The sequence below is a fragment of the Dromiciops gliroides genome, chromosome 1 (genome assembly GCF_019393635.1).
Source record: "Dromiciops gliroides isolate mDroGli1 chromosome 1, mDroGli1.pri, whole genome shotgun sequence".
NCBI lineage: Eukaryota > Metazoa > Chordata > Mammalia > Microbiotheria > Microbiotheriidae > Dromiciops > Dromiciops gliroides.
In genome coordinates, this window is record NC_057861.1 from 337,333,571 (window position 1) to 337,351,713 (window position 18,143).

At 39.2% G+C, this 18,143-nt stretch overlaps 1 protein-coding gene across 10 annotated transcripts in view; it reads right to left on the minus strand.

Moving 5' to 3' along the window:
* Window positions 1–4,394: 4,394 nt before the first annotated feature.
* BRD9 (bromodomain containing 9) overlaps window positions 4,395–18,143 on the minus strand; it is a 51,893-nt gene continuing 38,144 nt past the window's right edge. For all 10 annotated transcript variants that reach the window (XM_043970951.1, XM_043970942.1, XM_043970960.1 and 7 more), the window contains 3 exons: window positions 12,319–12,421; window positions 6,924–7,091; window positions 4,395–5,340 (listed from right to left, as the gene is read on the minus strand). In XM_043970951.1, the coding sequence (XP_043826886.1) occupies window positions 5,240–5,340; window positions 6,924–7,091; window positions 12,319–12,421 (372 nt within the window). In that variant the 3' untranslated portion in view covers window positions 4,395–5,239. The remainder of the gene's footprint in view (window positions 5,341–6,923; window positions 7,092–12,318; window positions 12,422–18,143) is intronic.

The following is an 18,143-nucleotide window of genomic DNA, read 5'->3' on the forward strand; positions in this document are numbered from 1 at the left end:
AAAATGAACTCTACAGATGACATCAGGGAAGAGTATGCAAAAGACCCTCCCAGAAGGGAGGTGGTGTGGTTTGATTCCATCAATCTTTCACCAAGCTAGATAAGAGTCTATCTCCATTTCTCTTTTTCCCTTAGGTTTGTCCCAGGCAAAGAGAACAGGACATTCTGGCTTGGGGGAGAGAAAGGACTGAGGAACTGATTTCTGGGTTCCCTAAAGAAACCCATTATTAATAATTATTTTCTCACAGACATAAGTTATTCTGCTCTGCCCCAATGGGCAGAACTAGGATCAATAGAAAAAAGTAGCAATATTTATGGGCAATAATAATCAATAATCAAACATCTATTAAGCATCTATTATTGTCGGGCACCATACTAAGCACTGAAGATAGATATTTGAAAAACATGATACTCCTTGCTCTCAAGGGGGAGAAGGCACACACAAAAGAGAGCTGAAAGAGGGGTGGAGGGAAGGTACCTGATGTGGGGGCTTGGTGAAATCATAGAAGTCCCTAAGAAATGCAGCCAGGGGAGAAATGAGATGTTCTGTGCTTTCTCTCCTTAAATGGAGATTCTGGAGGTCTGCTTACCTTCCAATCAGAGAGAAAGAAGGTAGTAAGGCTGCAGAATACAAAGAATGATGGGGTCTTGTAGCATGATGATGTTTAGTCAGAGAAGTCCCAAAGCAGTGCAGTCGGGAGAAATGAGGATTTGTGGGCTACAGTTGTCAATAAACATTTATTATGTACCTACTATTGCCAGACGGGCAGTCAGGCAGCACAGTGGATGGAGTGCTGGGCATGGAGTCAGGAGGAGTCATCTTCACGAGTACAATTCTGGCCTCAGACACTAGCTATGTGACCCTGGGCAAGTCACTTAACCCTGTCTGCCTCAGTTTCCTCACCTCTAAAATGAGCTGGAAGGAATGGCTAACCGCTCCAGTATCTTTGCCAAGCCCCAAATGGGCTCACAAAAACTTGGACATGACTAAAAAATGACCAAACCACAAAAATATGCCAGGCACCGTGCTAAGCACTGGTGATACAAATATGAAAAAGAAGGGCGCCGCCTGCCGTCAAGGAGTTTAAAATCTAATGGGGGAAGACGATACACAAAAGGAAGCTGAAAGGTGAGGGTAGGGCACAGAATCTGGTTTATTAACTAAATTGGGTATATTTATCATGGGGATAAGAATTAGGCAGGGGGCATAATATTGTCTTCAAATATTTGAAGATAATTTTTATATGGCAAAGGAGAGGCTGTGACAGCTGCATGGTGACTCCTGTAAAGAATCTTAAGATTCAAAAAAACTTATTTTTAACATTCAGAGTTCCAAATTCTCTGACTCCCACCCCACCTACTGAGAAGGCAAGCCATAATATATGAATTATACATGAGAAATCATAATACCATAAGATTTTAACAAGCAGTGATGGAGTTAAGAGGAAGAATAAGTTCACTCAGGCCAACAGAGAGCACTAACAAAAGCACAAAAATGGGACAAGGTAGGATGACGACGGGGAAGTCATCTGGCTTGACTGGAACATAAAGAACAAAGGGAAGAGTGTCAGAGAAGTCTAGGAAGGAATGGTAGAGCCAGACTTGTGGCTGTCTTTGAATACCAGGATAAGGATTCAGGTGGAATTTGGGAGCTACTGAAGGATTCCAAGTTGTGATGAGATCAGTACGGTGCAATGGAGACTGAAGGACAGAGAGGAGAGGGAAGAAAATAGAGGCAGGGAGATATGGGGAGATTCTGGACGTTCACAGAACACTGTGGACTAATGTTCCCAGGTATTATCCTACCACCATTCCTAGAAGACACACAATCAGGGTTGACTGAGTCCCTTAGAATTTGGAATATGGCTATACATAGATATTACACAGCAGACTGGAGGTGTAGGGGACTGAGAGCCTTCCAAAATACATCGAACTCCTCGGATAGAAACAAATGACAGAAGAAACTTAGAATATCTCAAGCCATTTTAAAGTTCTTGAGAATGGCATTTACCTAGCCAAAAGTCAAAGGGCTTATTGCCCTAAATTCAATAAACATTTATTAAGTAAGTACCTACCACATACAAGGATATTATGTTAAGAGCTGAGGATATAAAGACAAAACAAAAAAAACCCCAAAACCTATAGTTCCTTCCCTCAAAGAGCTCATGATCTAATGGGGGAAGAGGGAGACAATCTATTAAAATGACATGTATACACCTACATGTGATACAAAATTAAGTGATTGAGGTAAAGTAGGCAACTGAAATGATCTAGGAAAATATTAGGATCAGAACTGAAATGGGGCAGCTAGGTGGCGCAGTAGATAGAGCACTGGCCCTGGAGTCAGGAGTACCTGAGTTCAAATCCGGCCTCAGACACTTAACACTTACTAGCTGTGTGACCCTGGGCAAGTCACTTAACCCCAACTGCCTCACTAAAAAAAAAAAAACTGAAATGGAAGATACTTGAGTCATTTAATTTTCCTAATTTATTTATTTATTTATTTTTGTGGGGGGCAATGAAGGCCCAGAGAATTTATGTAATTTTGCCTAAAAAGTCATCCAGTTTCTAAGAAGAATCGTGTGTGTGTGTGTGGGGGGGGGGGGGAGTGCGGGGTTTGAACCCAGGGCCTCTGATTTGAAATTTAATGCTTGTTCCACACTTTCTCCCGGGAGGATCCAGGAAGGAGACATTTGAGCTAAACACCGGAAGAAGAGAAGGATTTAAAGTAGAGATGAGAGGTAGGTACATTCCATGTAGAGAAAAGTCCATAGTGAAAGATGGAATCAGGGGACAGCTAGTATATGAAATACCAGCTAACACGCATATCTATACATCGTACAATTCTCTAGATTGACAAAAAGTCTTTACAAAGATCGTCTTCCTCCTTACAACCCTGGGAGATAGGTACTGGTGAGTAATGAGAAAGTGAGAGTCTGGAAAAAGTAGGTTGGAGCCAGGTTGGAACCAACTAAAGGCCAGGCTAAACAGTCTGTAGTTTATCCAATAGGCAATATATGGAATCACCAGCTTTTCAGCAGGGGAGTGCAGGCTAAGATTTAAGACAGTCTTGTCTGTTACTTCATTTACTTTGAAGCAAAGGGAACATATAATTTAATGACCAATGAAAGCAACTCATTTTTACCTCACTTTTGTGCAAAGGTTGTCATGGGCAGTGGGCATCCCTAGGGCCCCTGGTGCTGGCCTGGGAGTGATGTTGTCACTGACAAGATTAGCAGCAGGCCAGTACTTTCTTTGCTTTTGGCAGTAAGTCACTATAGAGAAGCCAGTTCCAAATTTTTTGGTCTGGTAATTTTGAAACGTAGACTTGAGAGTGCTTTATGTGAGGATGCTCAAGATAAGGCAGCTAAGTCACAGCACTGGACCTAAGGGTTGGGGAAATCTGCCTTAGACACTTCTTAGCTGTGTGACCCTGGGCAAGTCACTTAACCTCTGCTTGCCTCAGATTCCTATCTGTAAAATGGAGATAAAAATACCACCAGCCTCCCAGGGTTGTTGTGAGGATCAACATCCTGTGAGTTAATATATGCAAAATGTTTTACAAACCTTAGAGTATTATATCAATGTTGTTTATGGCCACAGGGTAGTCAGAATGCACCAACAGTCATTTTTAATCAGTTTTCTGAAGGATAAATAATTAGAAGGATGAAGAAGGAACAAAGGAGATGAGTTGCTACACTACCCTGCTTTGTTCCTAGCCTAATACCATTGTTGGGGAAGGAAAGGATAGAAAAAATAGAACATATGCAGAGGGGAACAATTTCCTTTGACATCACTACTCAACTTCCCCCAAACACATCCTTCACTTTAGGGAAAGGATGTTCACTCCTCATGTCCACCTGTTAACAAAGTGCTTTTTTTTGGCCAAAACATTTCTCTCCCAAATCCAGGGAAAGCACCAAAGGGACAAAAAAGGCTCCCCCATCCCTGACCACACTCACCTGCATCTCTACACATGGCATGTCTGGCTCTTGTTAAGAATCCACTCCGGTGCCACCAAGATCTTTCCTGATGCTCCGAATCACTCTTCCCTTCTGAAATCATTCTAAATTTAGTCACCTGTGTATGTGCTGTTTCCCCTCAGCAGAATGCAAGCCCCCTGAGGGGCTTATGTAATTTCTGTTTGTGTTATCAGTGTTTAGTACATGGGCGCTTAATGAATGCTCACTGAATTGAAGTGAACCAAGTTACCTGAAACTGGGGAGTTGTACCAGATGATTTCTAAGGCCTCTTCCACTTATAAAATTTCAAGATTTTATGTTCGGGAAGAAATTCTCATATTTTAGGAAAAAGATGTTAACAATAAAAAGCAAATGCTGAAAAATCCATGCTCAGTGTTCCTAGGACAAAATATTTGTTTCCAAACTGCAAGTATAATTTTTGGTATATCTTTTATTAATTGCTGTATTTACAATATTCTGTAAATATTAACAGTCATCCAGTAAACATATCAAGAATAAAAAAGTCTTGTCACATAAATGCTGAAACTTAACACTTCATTAAAAAATGCAGGAAAATGTACGCTCTTCCAGCATAGTGTCTGTCACTCATTTCCTATGCATACAAGTTAATAAGACAATAGGATGTGAGTTCCCTTAACTTCAAGTATATCAGCATTTATTAGCAGAGGGGAAGCGACAATGCCACCCACCCACAAAACCGGTTTCAAGTTATTCCCTTTAGGAGGTTTCCAAATCAAATGTCTTGTGAGGACGGGGGAAGGCGAGCATAGAAGGCTTTAGAAACTTAATTTTTCAGATTCAGAATAACATGGGCTGGCTTAAAATAGAGAACGTGGGAATAAAAATTCTGAAATTGTGTCATACGTACCACTTCTTGAAGACCTTTGCTTCTCTTGAGGAAAGGAACAGAATGGTACAACACTACTGACTAGAGACAGCTTTTAGGACAAATCATGATGCTCAGAAACTGATCAAACATACCTTTATAAACCTGGCTGTAGAACACACCATTTATATCTTCACTATCCAAGATTCATCTATTACACTATATACAAAAACTGCTGGATGTGGTGTGTTGACATGATATCATGGAGACAATTTCCCCATCCCTCGTGGCAGTATAATACAGCTGCTTTCCTCATTCCAAAGAGGATAAAGTGGAAGTCTTTGTCCCTTGACAAAAACTTTATAAAAGCAGTACATGCAATTATTTAAAAAAGCAAAACACACACCCTTCAAAAATCCATATCCATCAGATTAATTATTAGTAGATGTTGCAGGTTCTGGAGACTGAAGGAATTCATAAGGGTCGTGAACCATGTCTTGCTGTTCTCCAACACTAAGATGCGAAGGGCTTCCTGTAAACATGGGAGAAAGAATACTACTGAAGAGATGACAGTTTCAAGGTTTGTCATCAATATTCTGGTGGTGAAGTAGTAGTCAGGGAATTCTACTTGTAGATCTCCTACATAATATTATTTTATTACTCTAAATTAATGCAAAATGCACTGAAAATGAATTTGAGAAAACTGTCATTACTCAAGTTTGTAAAAGTCATTATTCCCAGCTTTTATGTAACAGATCAAAATTAACTGCAGGAACCCTCTCCACTGGTGGTAGAGCTATACTAGAGGACCTTGAGAGTACACAGTGAGGAGCCAGGTGGGAATAAAGTGATAAATCTAAGGTACAACAAAGCCTTAAAAAAATAATGCAAGGGAGAAAACACAGATAGCCAAGGAGATGTGTGTGATGACATTTGTCATTACACTTTTGTCCTTCATTCAGTGTCACAAGATACAAATGTCTTTTGTGTCTGTCAAAATGTGGCAGCATCTATTTCCAGACTGTGGGAATAAGCTAGATGTGAGAAAGGAGAGAAACAGCAAGGGCTCCGGGCCCTCTCTGGGCATGGACAATGAGCTTCACATCTCCCTGGCTATCTGCATGCCACAAAGGCTGGAAAACAAAAATCCTGAAGCTGTGAATAGGGGAGGACTTAGTTTTCTGCAGATTCTAGTCATTGGTAAAATTAAAGGTAACTCTTTCTCTAGGGAAGGAACAAGAGAGGCAATGTTTATATATAAAAGTATTTAGAGACACAACATCCCTTCATTCACTCAACAAACATTCATCAGACCATACGATACACAATGTGCTATGCTAGGCATTTAGGGCAATAGCAAAAATGATGTAGCAGATAAACAAAAACCAAAAATCAAATTCCTTGAAAGTGGGCATCAAATTGGCCAGGTTGTTCATTAACCTCATATGGTTCTTCCCTGACCATTGGATGGAAACAAAGTGAGAATAATAATGATAATAACATCTGCTGATGCTTATATAGTCATTTGTGCACACATCTCACTTGATTCTCACAAGACCTTTGTCAGGAAAGTATTAAAAATGTTATGACCCTCATTTCATGGAAGAGGAATTCAAGTCTTGGAGAAGCTAGATAACTTGTCCATTGACATTTAGCAGTGGAGGGGGCAGGATTTAAATCCAGATCTCATCTGATGCCAAATCTGCCACTTTTATTATTTTCCTGATGTTTAAAAATGGCAATATGCAAGTAATTATCACCCAATAAAGCCTCTTGAATGTAGACTCCAGATGATTAAGAGAAACATATTAAACTGAGAGGCTCTGGAAGGGCACTTGACCACTATACACTCTTAACAGCTGCCCTCCATAAAGTCTATGGTGTCTGACTCAAATTTTCTGTTGTCGTTAATAGCATTAACTATAGCTTTGGGGTTGGTCAAAAGAAAGTCTCTGACTCTAAGTGAATGGCACTATTGATAAGGGTGTTTTACTCCTGTTCTAGCAGCAACAGTGACATGACTATTCAAACCAAAAGAAGGATCTTCAGGTCCCCGACAGTGAAGGCTTCAGCTGATCAAAGGGTGGAGCAAAACCCTCTCTTAGCCCAACTTACCCAGATGATGCTGATCTCTTTCTGAAGTGTTAGAAAGAGAGCTGAGATTGGAAGAGGGCCTGGAGCCCACTCGATCTGTCTGGGCTTCATGAAGATCTTGCAAAAGCTTAGTCGTTTCATCTAAGTTTAAGTGGTTATCATCATGGTCAAGCTCCTTCTTCACTTTTCCTGAAAACCAAACACCACATTGTTACAGCTCTCATGGACTATGACCCTGTGAGGTCAGTGGTACCTCTACGCATTCAGTTCAAATGGCACCATGATGCAGAAGCAGCTAACAATGACAGGGGAATGAGGGTGGGCACTCAGTTAAAGTATAAAGTTAGAGTTAAATATATAACAGGAAGGAAAAATTACACATTGTTAGGAGTGCGTTGGGGGCGGGGAGGGACAGGGAGAAAGAGGGACTTCTATAATCATTCCAAACATGTTTCAAGTCAAGTAAAACGCCTGAGAATAGAATTTATAATCATTTACTGAAAAGAAATATAGCCAAATGCTGAGAAGCAAAGAAAAATATTACATATCTGCAAACTGTCCCGTTGTATGTATCATCATCATTACTAGGTACTATCACTGTCACTCAAAAGGAAGAGAAAAAGCATAACTATTTCCTGAAAGCTAATAAAAATCTCAGTCTTTCCCGGCCTTTTCAGTTTTGCCTCACCGTGTGGAAATTTGGAGAGAGTTTGATAGTTTATTGATTTTGTAGCCACACCCTGCACTACCCACCTGTTTCAATCAAAGTTTTCCAAGCCTTTTGCCTTTGTAGTACAAATGGACTGTTTGTTTTTATCTTCTTTCTTGTCTAACCCTTCCTCCTTCCCCCAATGTGGTTGGGAAGAAGAACGCTCAGGATCTAAAATCCTGAGTAATCAATCTTCCCTTGCATGCTATAGTTTCTGGCAGTAAAAATTATGAAGGGGCTTTGAAAAATCTGGTCGTTATTAACCAAGCTCTCTCAACTTTTGCCCATTTTACTTTTCTTTCGCTGAAAAGGAAATAACTGGAAACACACAACATTAGAGGAGTGAGAAAGGGGGTGCTCCAATACAAAGACAACTCAACCTCCATCTCCTTTAAGATTTCATGAACTTTTTTTTTTTTTTTTTTTTGCACAGGGCAATGGGGATTAAGTGACTTGCCCAGGGTCACACAGCTAGTAAGTGTGAAGTGTCTGAGGCTGGATTTGAACTCAGGTACTCCTGAATCCAGGGCTGGTGCTTTATCCACTGTGCCACCTAGCTGCCCCAAGATTTCATGAACTTCTATAAGGAAACACACACTTGCTAACTAAAAAGACTCAGGCTCAGTTTTAGCCTGGCTGTAAAACAACACAAAAGAAATCTTCCACTTTCTTCCTGCCAGTGGTGGGAATGTCCCTTAGGCATTGTGAGTTACCCCAGTAATGAGGCACAATCAACTTTGCCAATATTTTGTGTATCCCCTCACTCAAAAGATTTTCAAAAAACAAATCTCCCCAATCAATTTTATTAAAAACTACAGGGACTGGGTCATGATAATAAAAGAAGATATGGATCTCCAAAGTGTCTAAAGACAGAAGATTTGGGGGTGGGTAGGGCAGAACCAGGATGGCAGAGTAAAGGCAGGGACTTGCCTGAGCTCTCCCAAATTATCCTACCAACAACGTTAATATAACAAACAACAAAAGTGCAGAGAAAGTAACAATTTTCAAGTCCAAGACAACTTAGAAGGCCCTTTTTAAAAAGAATTCCTGGAAGAGCTCAAAAAAGATTTTAATCAAATAAGAGGTGCAGGAAGAACTGGGAAAAGAAATTAGAGTGATGCAAGAAAATCATGAAAAAGAGTCAACCCCTTGGTAAGAGGCACAAAAAAAGATGCATAGAATTTTAGAAAAGTTTAAAATAACCATGGATAATATAAAATCCTTGGGAGTATACTTGCCAAGACAAATCCAGGAACTATATGAATACAATTATAACACACTTTTTACATAAATAAGGTCAGATCCAAACAAGTGGAAAAATACCAATTGTTCATGGGTAGGCTAAGCCAATATAATAAAAATGACAATTCTACCTAAATTAATTTACTAACTTAGTACCATATCAAACTACCAAAAATAATTCTGTAGAACTAGGAAAAAAAACCAAATTTCATCTGAAAGAAAAAAAGGTGAAGAATATCAAGGGAATCAATTAAAAAAATGTGAAGAAAAATGACCTTGAAGATCTCAAATCAGATCGCAAACTGTATTACAAAGTGATAAAATAATCTGGTACTGGCTAAGAAATAGAGTGGTAGATCAGTAGAACAGAGTAGATTTACAATACACAGTAGTAAATGACCATAGTAATCTAGTATTGGATAAAACCCCAAAACCCTAGCTTTTGGGATAAGAATTCACTATTTGGCAAAAACTGCTGGGAAAACTGGGTATAGACCAATATATCACACCTTATACCAAGAAAAGTCAAAATAGATGCGTGATTTAGATGTAAAGGGTGAAAACACAAGCAAAGTGAGGGAACATGGAATAATTTACCTGTCCCATCTATGGATAAGGGAAGAATTATGACCAAACAAGAGACATTTAAAGGATGTAAAATGGATAATTTTAATTACATTAAATTAAACGGTTTTAGCACAAACAAAACCAATGCAACCAAGACTAGAAGGAAAGCAGGAAACTGGGAAAATTTTTTTACAGCAAATATTTCTGATAAAGGCCCCGTTTCTCAACTATAACATCAAATTGCTTGCCTTCTCAATGAGGGGTAAGGGAGGAAGAAAATGTGGAACTAAATTTTTTTTTTAAAGTCATATTAAAAATTGTTTTTACACATTACTGGGAAAAAATATTAAAAAAAAAGATTTATCTCCAGTCAGATTCTTTCTCTCTGTTCAAAATTAGACATCTGTGTTAATTTTTACAATGACCACCACTTCCCCTGTACTCCACCTCTCTCCATGTCAGGAAGGTGACTAAGTCTAGTGATTTTTTTCTCATTCAACTTTTAGATAACTAATTGTTGGGAAGGTTCTGCCTTACAACAAGCCTAAACCTGCCTCTTCATGACTCCTGCTCATTTTTTCTGATTGTTGAACCCTCAGGTTCAAGCAGAGCAATGAGTCAGATCTTTCTTGCACATGATAACCCTTCAGATACTTGAAGACATGTCTTAAGTTTTCTGTTCTCTAGGTTAAGTATCTTCAGTTTCTTTATTATGGCATAACCTTAAGGCCCTTCACGCTGCTGGTTGCTCTGTTCTGAATACCCAGAACTGATAGTCCAGCTCGAGTCTGGCTTATTTGCTGTTGCCACTCACTGGGCAGTGAGGTGAAGTGGTTAAAACACTGGAGTTACAATCAGGAAGATCTGGATTTGAAATCTACCTTTGACACCTAAAGTTATCTCACCCTGGGCAAGTCACACCTTTTTAAACCTTTATAAAGTTTCTTCATCTTTAAAATGGGAATAATAACACAACTCACAAGATTGTGGTGAGGCTCAAATGAGATAATGTAAATGAAATACTTTATAAAACTAAAGTATTTACAGATGCAATCTGTTATCATTGTTACTCTTTCCAAAGTTACCAAAATTTCCAACATCTTTTCTCAGTGTTCACACTTTCAGCAACACAGAAATCTATATACTAAGCTCCAGGGTTTTCCCCGAGCTATAGTCTTAGACATTTCAAACCCACTGTCCCAGAAATATCTCAAACTCAAAACAGAATTAATTATTCTTCCCCACAAACCCATCCCACTTTTGGTCTCCCAATTTTGTAACTTCAGTGTTATCCTCAACTCCTCATTCTCCCTCACCTATCCAAATAGATTACAAGATCTTGGCCTCTTCTATGTCCAGAACATTTCTTGCACATGACCCCTAGTCTTTACACACATAGTCAACACCTTAGTCCAGGCTCTCATCACCTCTCATCCAGACTTCAGCAGCAGGCTCCTAAATTGATCTCCCTTACTTGAATCTCTTTTCCTTCCAGTCTATCCTCCATACATTGCCAAAGTGATTTTTCTTAAGTACAGATCTGACAATATAATTTTCCAGTAGCTTCCTATTGCTTCTATGATAAAGTATCAATTCTTCTGTTTGGTCTTCAATGCCCTTCATGGCCTGACTCCAACCTACCCTTTCAGTATCTTTAAAGGTATTCTTTCTGTACCCTGTGGTCTGGCCAAAATGGCATATCACACTCCAGCTCCTACTCCATGCCTCTGTATAGGCCTTGCACTGTACTCTCCTGACCTCCACCTCAGAGATTCCATTACTTCCTTCAAGACTCATCTCAGGTACCACTTTGTATAAACCTTCTCTGATCCCCCTGACTGCTGTCTTCCCTCTTTATCTTGAATTGAATGAGCTGAAATTTATTTTGTAGTTTTCCCTTTATATTTATTCTGTACATACTGGTGAACAAAGGTATAAGACAGATCATGAGTGTAAGCTGACTCTAGAATATTTCCAGAAGAAACAGCAGGCATCATCAAGACATTATAATGTGGATTAGCAATTAGATAGAATGAGGGAAAAGAGACTGCGCAGTAAGTGTATGAGGACCCATGGAAATATTAAAAGAATGTGAGGAAGAACTTCATTTTGCTGGGTGGGTTCTCTATGTAGTTTTAGAGAAAGGTATGGAGGAGCTGGGTTCTATATCAATGAAAGGATCGTAAAATCACAGGATTTTTAGAGGTAGGGGCGAACTCAGAGATCATGTAGTTTATCTCCCTCACATTACAGAAAGTAAAGTGGCTTGTTCAACATCAGTACCCATTCAGATGAAATCATAAGGGTCAATGTAAAATCTACATTCTACTAACCTCTAAAAACCTTTGAAGGAATCTTCTTCATATCCTTACAGATTTTCTGTTATTTTTCCAATTCATGAATTCAACAATCATTTCTATGCTGATGTTTCTCTGATCTACTTATCTAGCCCTAACCTCCAAACTTGCTTCTCTAGCTGCCTATTAGACATCTCAAACTAGATATTCTGAAGACTAGACATTTTAAACCCCAAACTTCCAAAATGAACTCATTTTTCCCTCCAAGGTCTCCCCTCTTCCTAACCCCTATTATTGTTGAGAATGCCATAATTTTCTCAATTACCCAGGTTTGCAACCTAGGTGGGGTTCGGCTAGTGAGTAAACACTGTGAGACAATTTATTACTGCTGTGGGGAGAAGGCCCATGGTCTAGAGGGCAGCAAATCCATATGGCACTGAAAATGGCCCTTATAACCCATAATTGCCAATGCTGATGACTTTGCTTCCTAATTTTTCTTTAATATCGTATACACGAGATTAAAAAACTAGCCCCTGGATAAATTCTTTTAGATAAGTAATACAGAAAAATTTAAAAAGAGTTCAGCTATTTAAGAACTTACCCAATGAACTGAGCATGGAAATATCAAGAGAGACATCAGAATATGACTTCATTGACATAAAATCCAAAACAGAGCTGTTATTTTCTCCAACTGAATCACCAATCTGCTTGAAAACACAAGAAGCAAGAATCATGAAGAATCATAAGGCACAAACAGAAGACTAAAAAAAATGCACAGTATGCTATCCAATGAAAGAGAATGAGATGATGCTAGACACTGCTCCAATGAATTTTAGCTCGATTAATGACTGCTAATGTTCTGATTCACGTCCTTGGAAGGGAAGATGTCTTGGAATACCTTTCAAAAGCATTCTTAGTACCAACATTTATCTTTTTGTTTACCAGTCTACTTCAAAGCAGCAACCAAAATTTAATATTTCCTTATGAATATTTCCAAGTTTTCATTGTCTAAGGGTTTTTAATAGGCAAGTAAAGACCCAAGATGGCATTTTGTGTTTATGCCAAGTTCTACTATGCCCAAGTTGACAATTTAAATCTGTAGAGATAGCCTTTCTTACCTATATCCTACACATTCCCCACCCCAAGACTGAACATCAGCATGCGGCAATGTACAAGATACTATGGAAATTTGGGTGACCTATAGCCTATACAATTGGTTTTCTTGCTTCCAATCTCTCTCTCAATCCCTCCCCTTCACAAAGTTGGCAAAATAATATTTTTTTTTCTGGTGAAGCAATTGGGGTTAAGTGACTTGCCCAGGGTCACACAGCTAGTACGTGTCAAGTGTCTGAGGCCAGATTTGAACTCAGGTCCTCCTGACTCCAGGGCCGGTACTCTATCCCCTGCACTACCTAGCTGTCCCCAAAATAATCTTAAGGAACAAACCTAACCATCACTGCCCTACTCAAACACCCTTAATGGCTACCTGTAGGATAAAATACAAACTCTTCAGGGTGACATTTAAAGACCTTCCACAAAAAACCACTCTTTCCAGCCTCCTTTCAAATAACTCACTCTTATGTTCTAATCAACTAAATCCGTCTCCCAAATTAAGCATGCCAACTCCAACATCTATGCATTTACACAAGCCACCTCCCCCATAAATGGAATGCACTCCCTCTTCATGAGGGCGCCTGGAAAATGGCTCAGAGGCCATCTCTTCTATAAAGTCTTCCCTAATCTTAGTGCTTCTCCTTCATGAAATGATCCTAGAATATTTACCTGTAGACATGTTAAAGAATATAAGCTCCATAAGGCCATTTTCACATTGGATCTGTAGTACCTAAAACCATGCCTTGCACATAGTAGGCCCATAACTGTTTGTGGAATTGAACTGATTGTAGAAGGAACTCCATGGAATTTAAAATATGTAATTTGATTTTGCAAGGGTATTATCAATTGCCTGTTAAGACATTTCAAACTGGATGTTCCACAGGAATCTCAAATTTACAGAACACAGAATTCAACCTCTCCCCCCACCCCCAATCCACCTACCATCTTCATTTTGCTATTTCTGTAGAGGGCACCACTATCACCATCATTCAGGCTTACCATCTCAGATTCAGCCATAACTCTTTATCTTCCCTACCCTTAGATGCAAGGCAAGCCAATCTCTTGAATCCTTCCCCTTCTCTTCACTGACATGGCCTCAAATTCTAGTTCAGGCCCTCGCCACCTCTGGCCTTGGTGGTTGCAATGAATTTCTAATTGTTCTTGCTGTCTCCATTTTCTCCCCATTCCAATCCATCCTATACCAAGCTGCCACAATCATACTCCTAAATCACACCACAGGTATGACCTCATCAATTCCCTACTCAATATACTCCGGCAGGTAATACCACCTATTATCTCTAGGATCAACTATAAACTGTGCCTTTTGACATTTAAAGCCTTCACTGCCTAGGTTCAATCTACTCTTTCAGTCTTATTTCCCATGCATTCCTGTCACATACTCTAGTCCAGTCAGAGTGGCCTTTGTAGTTCTTTACAGGTCCATCTCTGTCATTGTACAGGCAGGGCCTGCAATGCTGGCCCTGCCTGCAGCTGCCTCTGGGAATGCTCAAACACCACTATCCACCCAAGGCTTTTCTTGATCCCCACCAGGCACGAGTTCCTCCTCCAAAATTACCTTGTATTTTCTAAATAATTTTTCGTGGTTCATGCTCCCCCACCCATTAGAATATAAGCTCTCTGAGGGTAGGGCCTTTTACATTTCTGCTGTATCCCTAGTGTCTAGTATGATGTCTAGTACACAGTGTCTCATAAATGCTTGATGATGGATTGATTTTTCAAATAATGCTCTACTGAAACTAAATTCTGCTCCATAACTACAAAGATGTTACACATAGTTAAGCAATTTGGGATCAGAGGTACACATAGATTCATAAGCCGCACCTGTTTGCATCATCACGGGGAAAGTACTAGCTGGGAGGGGTTGGGTTAAGAAAGTTTTCATGAAGAAGGTGGCATTTGAGCTGAGACTTGGAAGGAAATTAGGGATTCTCTGAGGCAATGCTGAAAAAGAAGTATGTTTCAGATATGAGGAGGAAGACTATAGAGGGTCCTAGAGAGAATAGGAAGCTACTGGAATTTACTGAGCAGGAGAGTAATACAGTTAGATAGGTATTTTAGGAAAATCACTGTAACCACTATTATGCAGGATGCATTGGAATAAGGAGTAACTAGTAGCAGGCAGAACAACTAGGAGGATACTGCAATGGCCCAGTCAAGAGGTGACAAAGGCCTGAACTAGGATGGTAGCCATATTAATGGAGAGAAGGTAGTGGTGGGAGAGATGTTGTGGAGGTAGAAACAACTGGATTTGGCAACTCACTAGAGATGAGTCGGAATAAGGAGTTAAGAGTGGCACCAGTGTTGCAAACAAAAGTGACTGAAAGGATGGTGGCATCCTTGACAGAAACAGAAAATCAGAAATAGGGAGAAAGATAATGCATTGTTCAGATATGCTGCATTTGAGATGCAGTTTGAAATTTCCCATAGGTGAAGGACTGGTGCTAAAGAGACAGACTAGGACTAGATATATAGATCTGGAAGTCACAAAGAGATGATTACACCCATAGAAGTGGATGAGGTAAACAAGTGAGAGAAGATAAAAAGAGAAGAGAGTAGGGCCTAGGACAAAACCCTGGAGTAATACCCCAGTGGGCAGTGACAATATGGATGATGAGCCAGCAAAAGAGTCTGAGGAATGTTCAGAGAGATAGGAAAAGGACCAAGAAAGTAGAGAGGGCCACGAATAAACAGAATGGAGGATGATCAAGTGTCAAAAACTACAGAGAAGTTAAAAAAGGATGAAAACTGAGAAAAGATCATCTGATTTGGCAATCAAGAAATCTTGATAACTTTGGAGACAGTAGTTTCAGTTGAGTGGTCATGCCAGAAGCCAGACTGCAAAGAACTGCGATGAAAAGTGGAGGCAATGAGTATATATACTGCTTTTTTTAGGAATGTGGATGAGAAAGGTAGGTGAGATATAGCGTGAGATGTTAGCTTATAAAGTTTTTCAGAATGGGGAGTCAGATGAGTTTGTAGTTACGAAGAAAGGAACCAGGAAATAGAGAAATACTGAAGATGGGGCAGGGGATGATAGTAAGGACAATCTGTTGGTGAAGATACAAGGGTTGGGATTCAAGGTGCCCGGGAATACAAAGAGGTTAGCCTAGGTTAGAAGGACCACTTCATCAGAGATTGTAATAAAGAAGAAGAGAATATGGAATGATATTGTTTTGAGACATACTGAAAAGAAGAAAAGGCAGCTCATGGTAAATGGTGATGATTTTCTTGTTAAAGTATGAGGTGAGGTCCTCAGTTGAGCTAAAGAGAGGCATGCACAAAATGAAGCTTTTTGTTGAATGGACTATATATACACAACCTAGAGCTTTTCAAAATATCATCTAAATGAACTTACAAAAGATAAGCCAATTTGTGGGGGTTCGGTTTCATAATTTTTCTAACTGCACTGATAAAAGATTTCAGAAAAACAGGATTACTTGATGATAGAAAAAGCAATCCTACTGCTAGCCAAATTTAGATACAAAAATGTCAATACAATATAGAGATTTGCTCTCTAACACACAATGATATAAATGCTCCTTCACACCCACTTAGTGAAAATGACAACTAAGTGTGAGTTAACCTTGACAAGGAGGTGGTAGTGGCATGTTATGGTGCAGAACTAATAAGCAAATATCTTGAATACTGAACAGTCTAAGGGCACAAGGGGTAGGAGTAAAGATCAAGACAATTTTAGTGAAAGGGACTAAGTGTTTTGAAAAATGACTTTTTAAGTCTCTGATGCATAAATTAAGTGTGCAGAGAGGAAACCATGTTACATAACATAGGAGCTAATATATCTGCTACACTTTTACAAAAGGGAACAAAGAATAAACAAACAAGATTGTTATCAGGACTTATATACAATTGATAGGATATGTAATGAGCCAATAAAGATTCAGCCAAACATTGTATATCTGTAATTCTATATAATAACTGATCTTACATGTTTATAATGACCAGCTTAAGAACTTTTAGCATCCCTTAATACCTTTTGAAAAACTGAATGTTGGGGGCAGCTAGGTGGCTCAGTGGATAGAGCACCGGCCCTGGATTCAGGAGTACCTAAGTTCAAATCCGGCCTCAGACACTTAACACTTACTAGCTGTGTGACCCTGGGCAAGTCACTTAACCCCAATTGCCTCACTAAAAAAAAAAAAAAAGAAAAGAAAAGGAAAAAAAACTGAATGTTGCTCAGAATAGTTTTCTGTAAGCAAATAATAGCTCTTAGGACAGTACTTTTTGTCTACAAATTTATATATGTGCATGTCTGTATATGTATGTGTATAAATACTTTGCAAGTATTAAGGCACTCTAAAAATATTAGCTCTTACAATTAACCAAAATGTAAAATCTCTGCATACTTGGAAGTGGTGAAACAGAACGGTAGTAGTCATCATGGAGTCAAAAAGTGAAAATATGAAGAATAAAAATGTCAGTGTTAGCACTGTCCTGGGTGTCCAGCAGCAAACAGATGGGAGTACCTAGTCTCCTCTGGAAGGTATATATACTGTTATTAGAGAAGAGCGATTCACTAGGCCATTAGGCAGAAATCACTTCTACTGGTAAACACTGAATCTCTTTGTCAAATAGGAAAACACAGAAACTGAAAGCAACATCAGTTTTGGGCACAAGCTCATTTGTAAAACATTACAGAGAAAGATGGAAAATTCAACAAAATAGAAAAAAGTAATGCTAGGAATTATGAAAATGGTGTCCAACACAACTAAGTCAGGATGATCTCATCCTGACAGTATTTGTCAATCAAACTGGAAAGACAACAGGTAACAGGAAAGGGGAGAGTTCTGCCCAGTGTCTCCGTGGAAATTTATTCTCATCAACAAAGAGTGAGCCTACAACAGTTTAATTCTATCATCTCTGTATCTGATGTGTTGTGTGAGGTAATGACAGTAGCACCTAAGGAGATTAAGTTGGGAAGAGTGGATGAACTTGAACAAATTAAGCAAAAGACACCTGTGCTGTAGGTGACACAATTTTAAAGACACAAAGTAATTTTTTTTTAGCTATCTTAAAGATAACTTGAGAAGTAAAGATTCCAAAAGAAAAGATCTTGAATAAATGCTCTTACCAAGTAAGACTGACCCAAGAAGACTTTAGAGGCTACTGATTCATATGCTTATTTTATTCTCTCTATATAATCTTTGAGGATGTTGAAGGGTATTCTTCAAGAAAATATGAGAAAAAGAAAAGCAGACATCGTCTTCAGTCACACAAATGAGGAAATGTAGGGAGGCTAGACATTTTTCCTGAGATGGGTGACAAAGAGTTGGA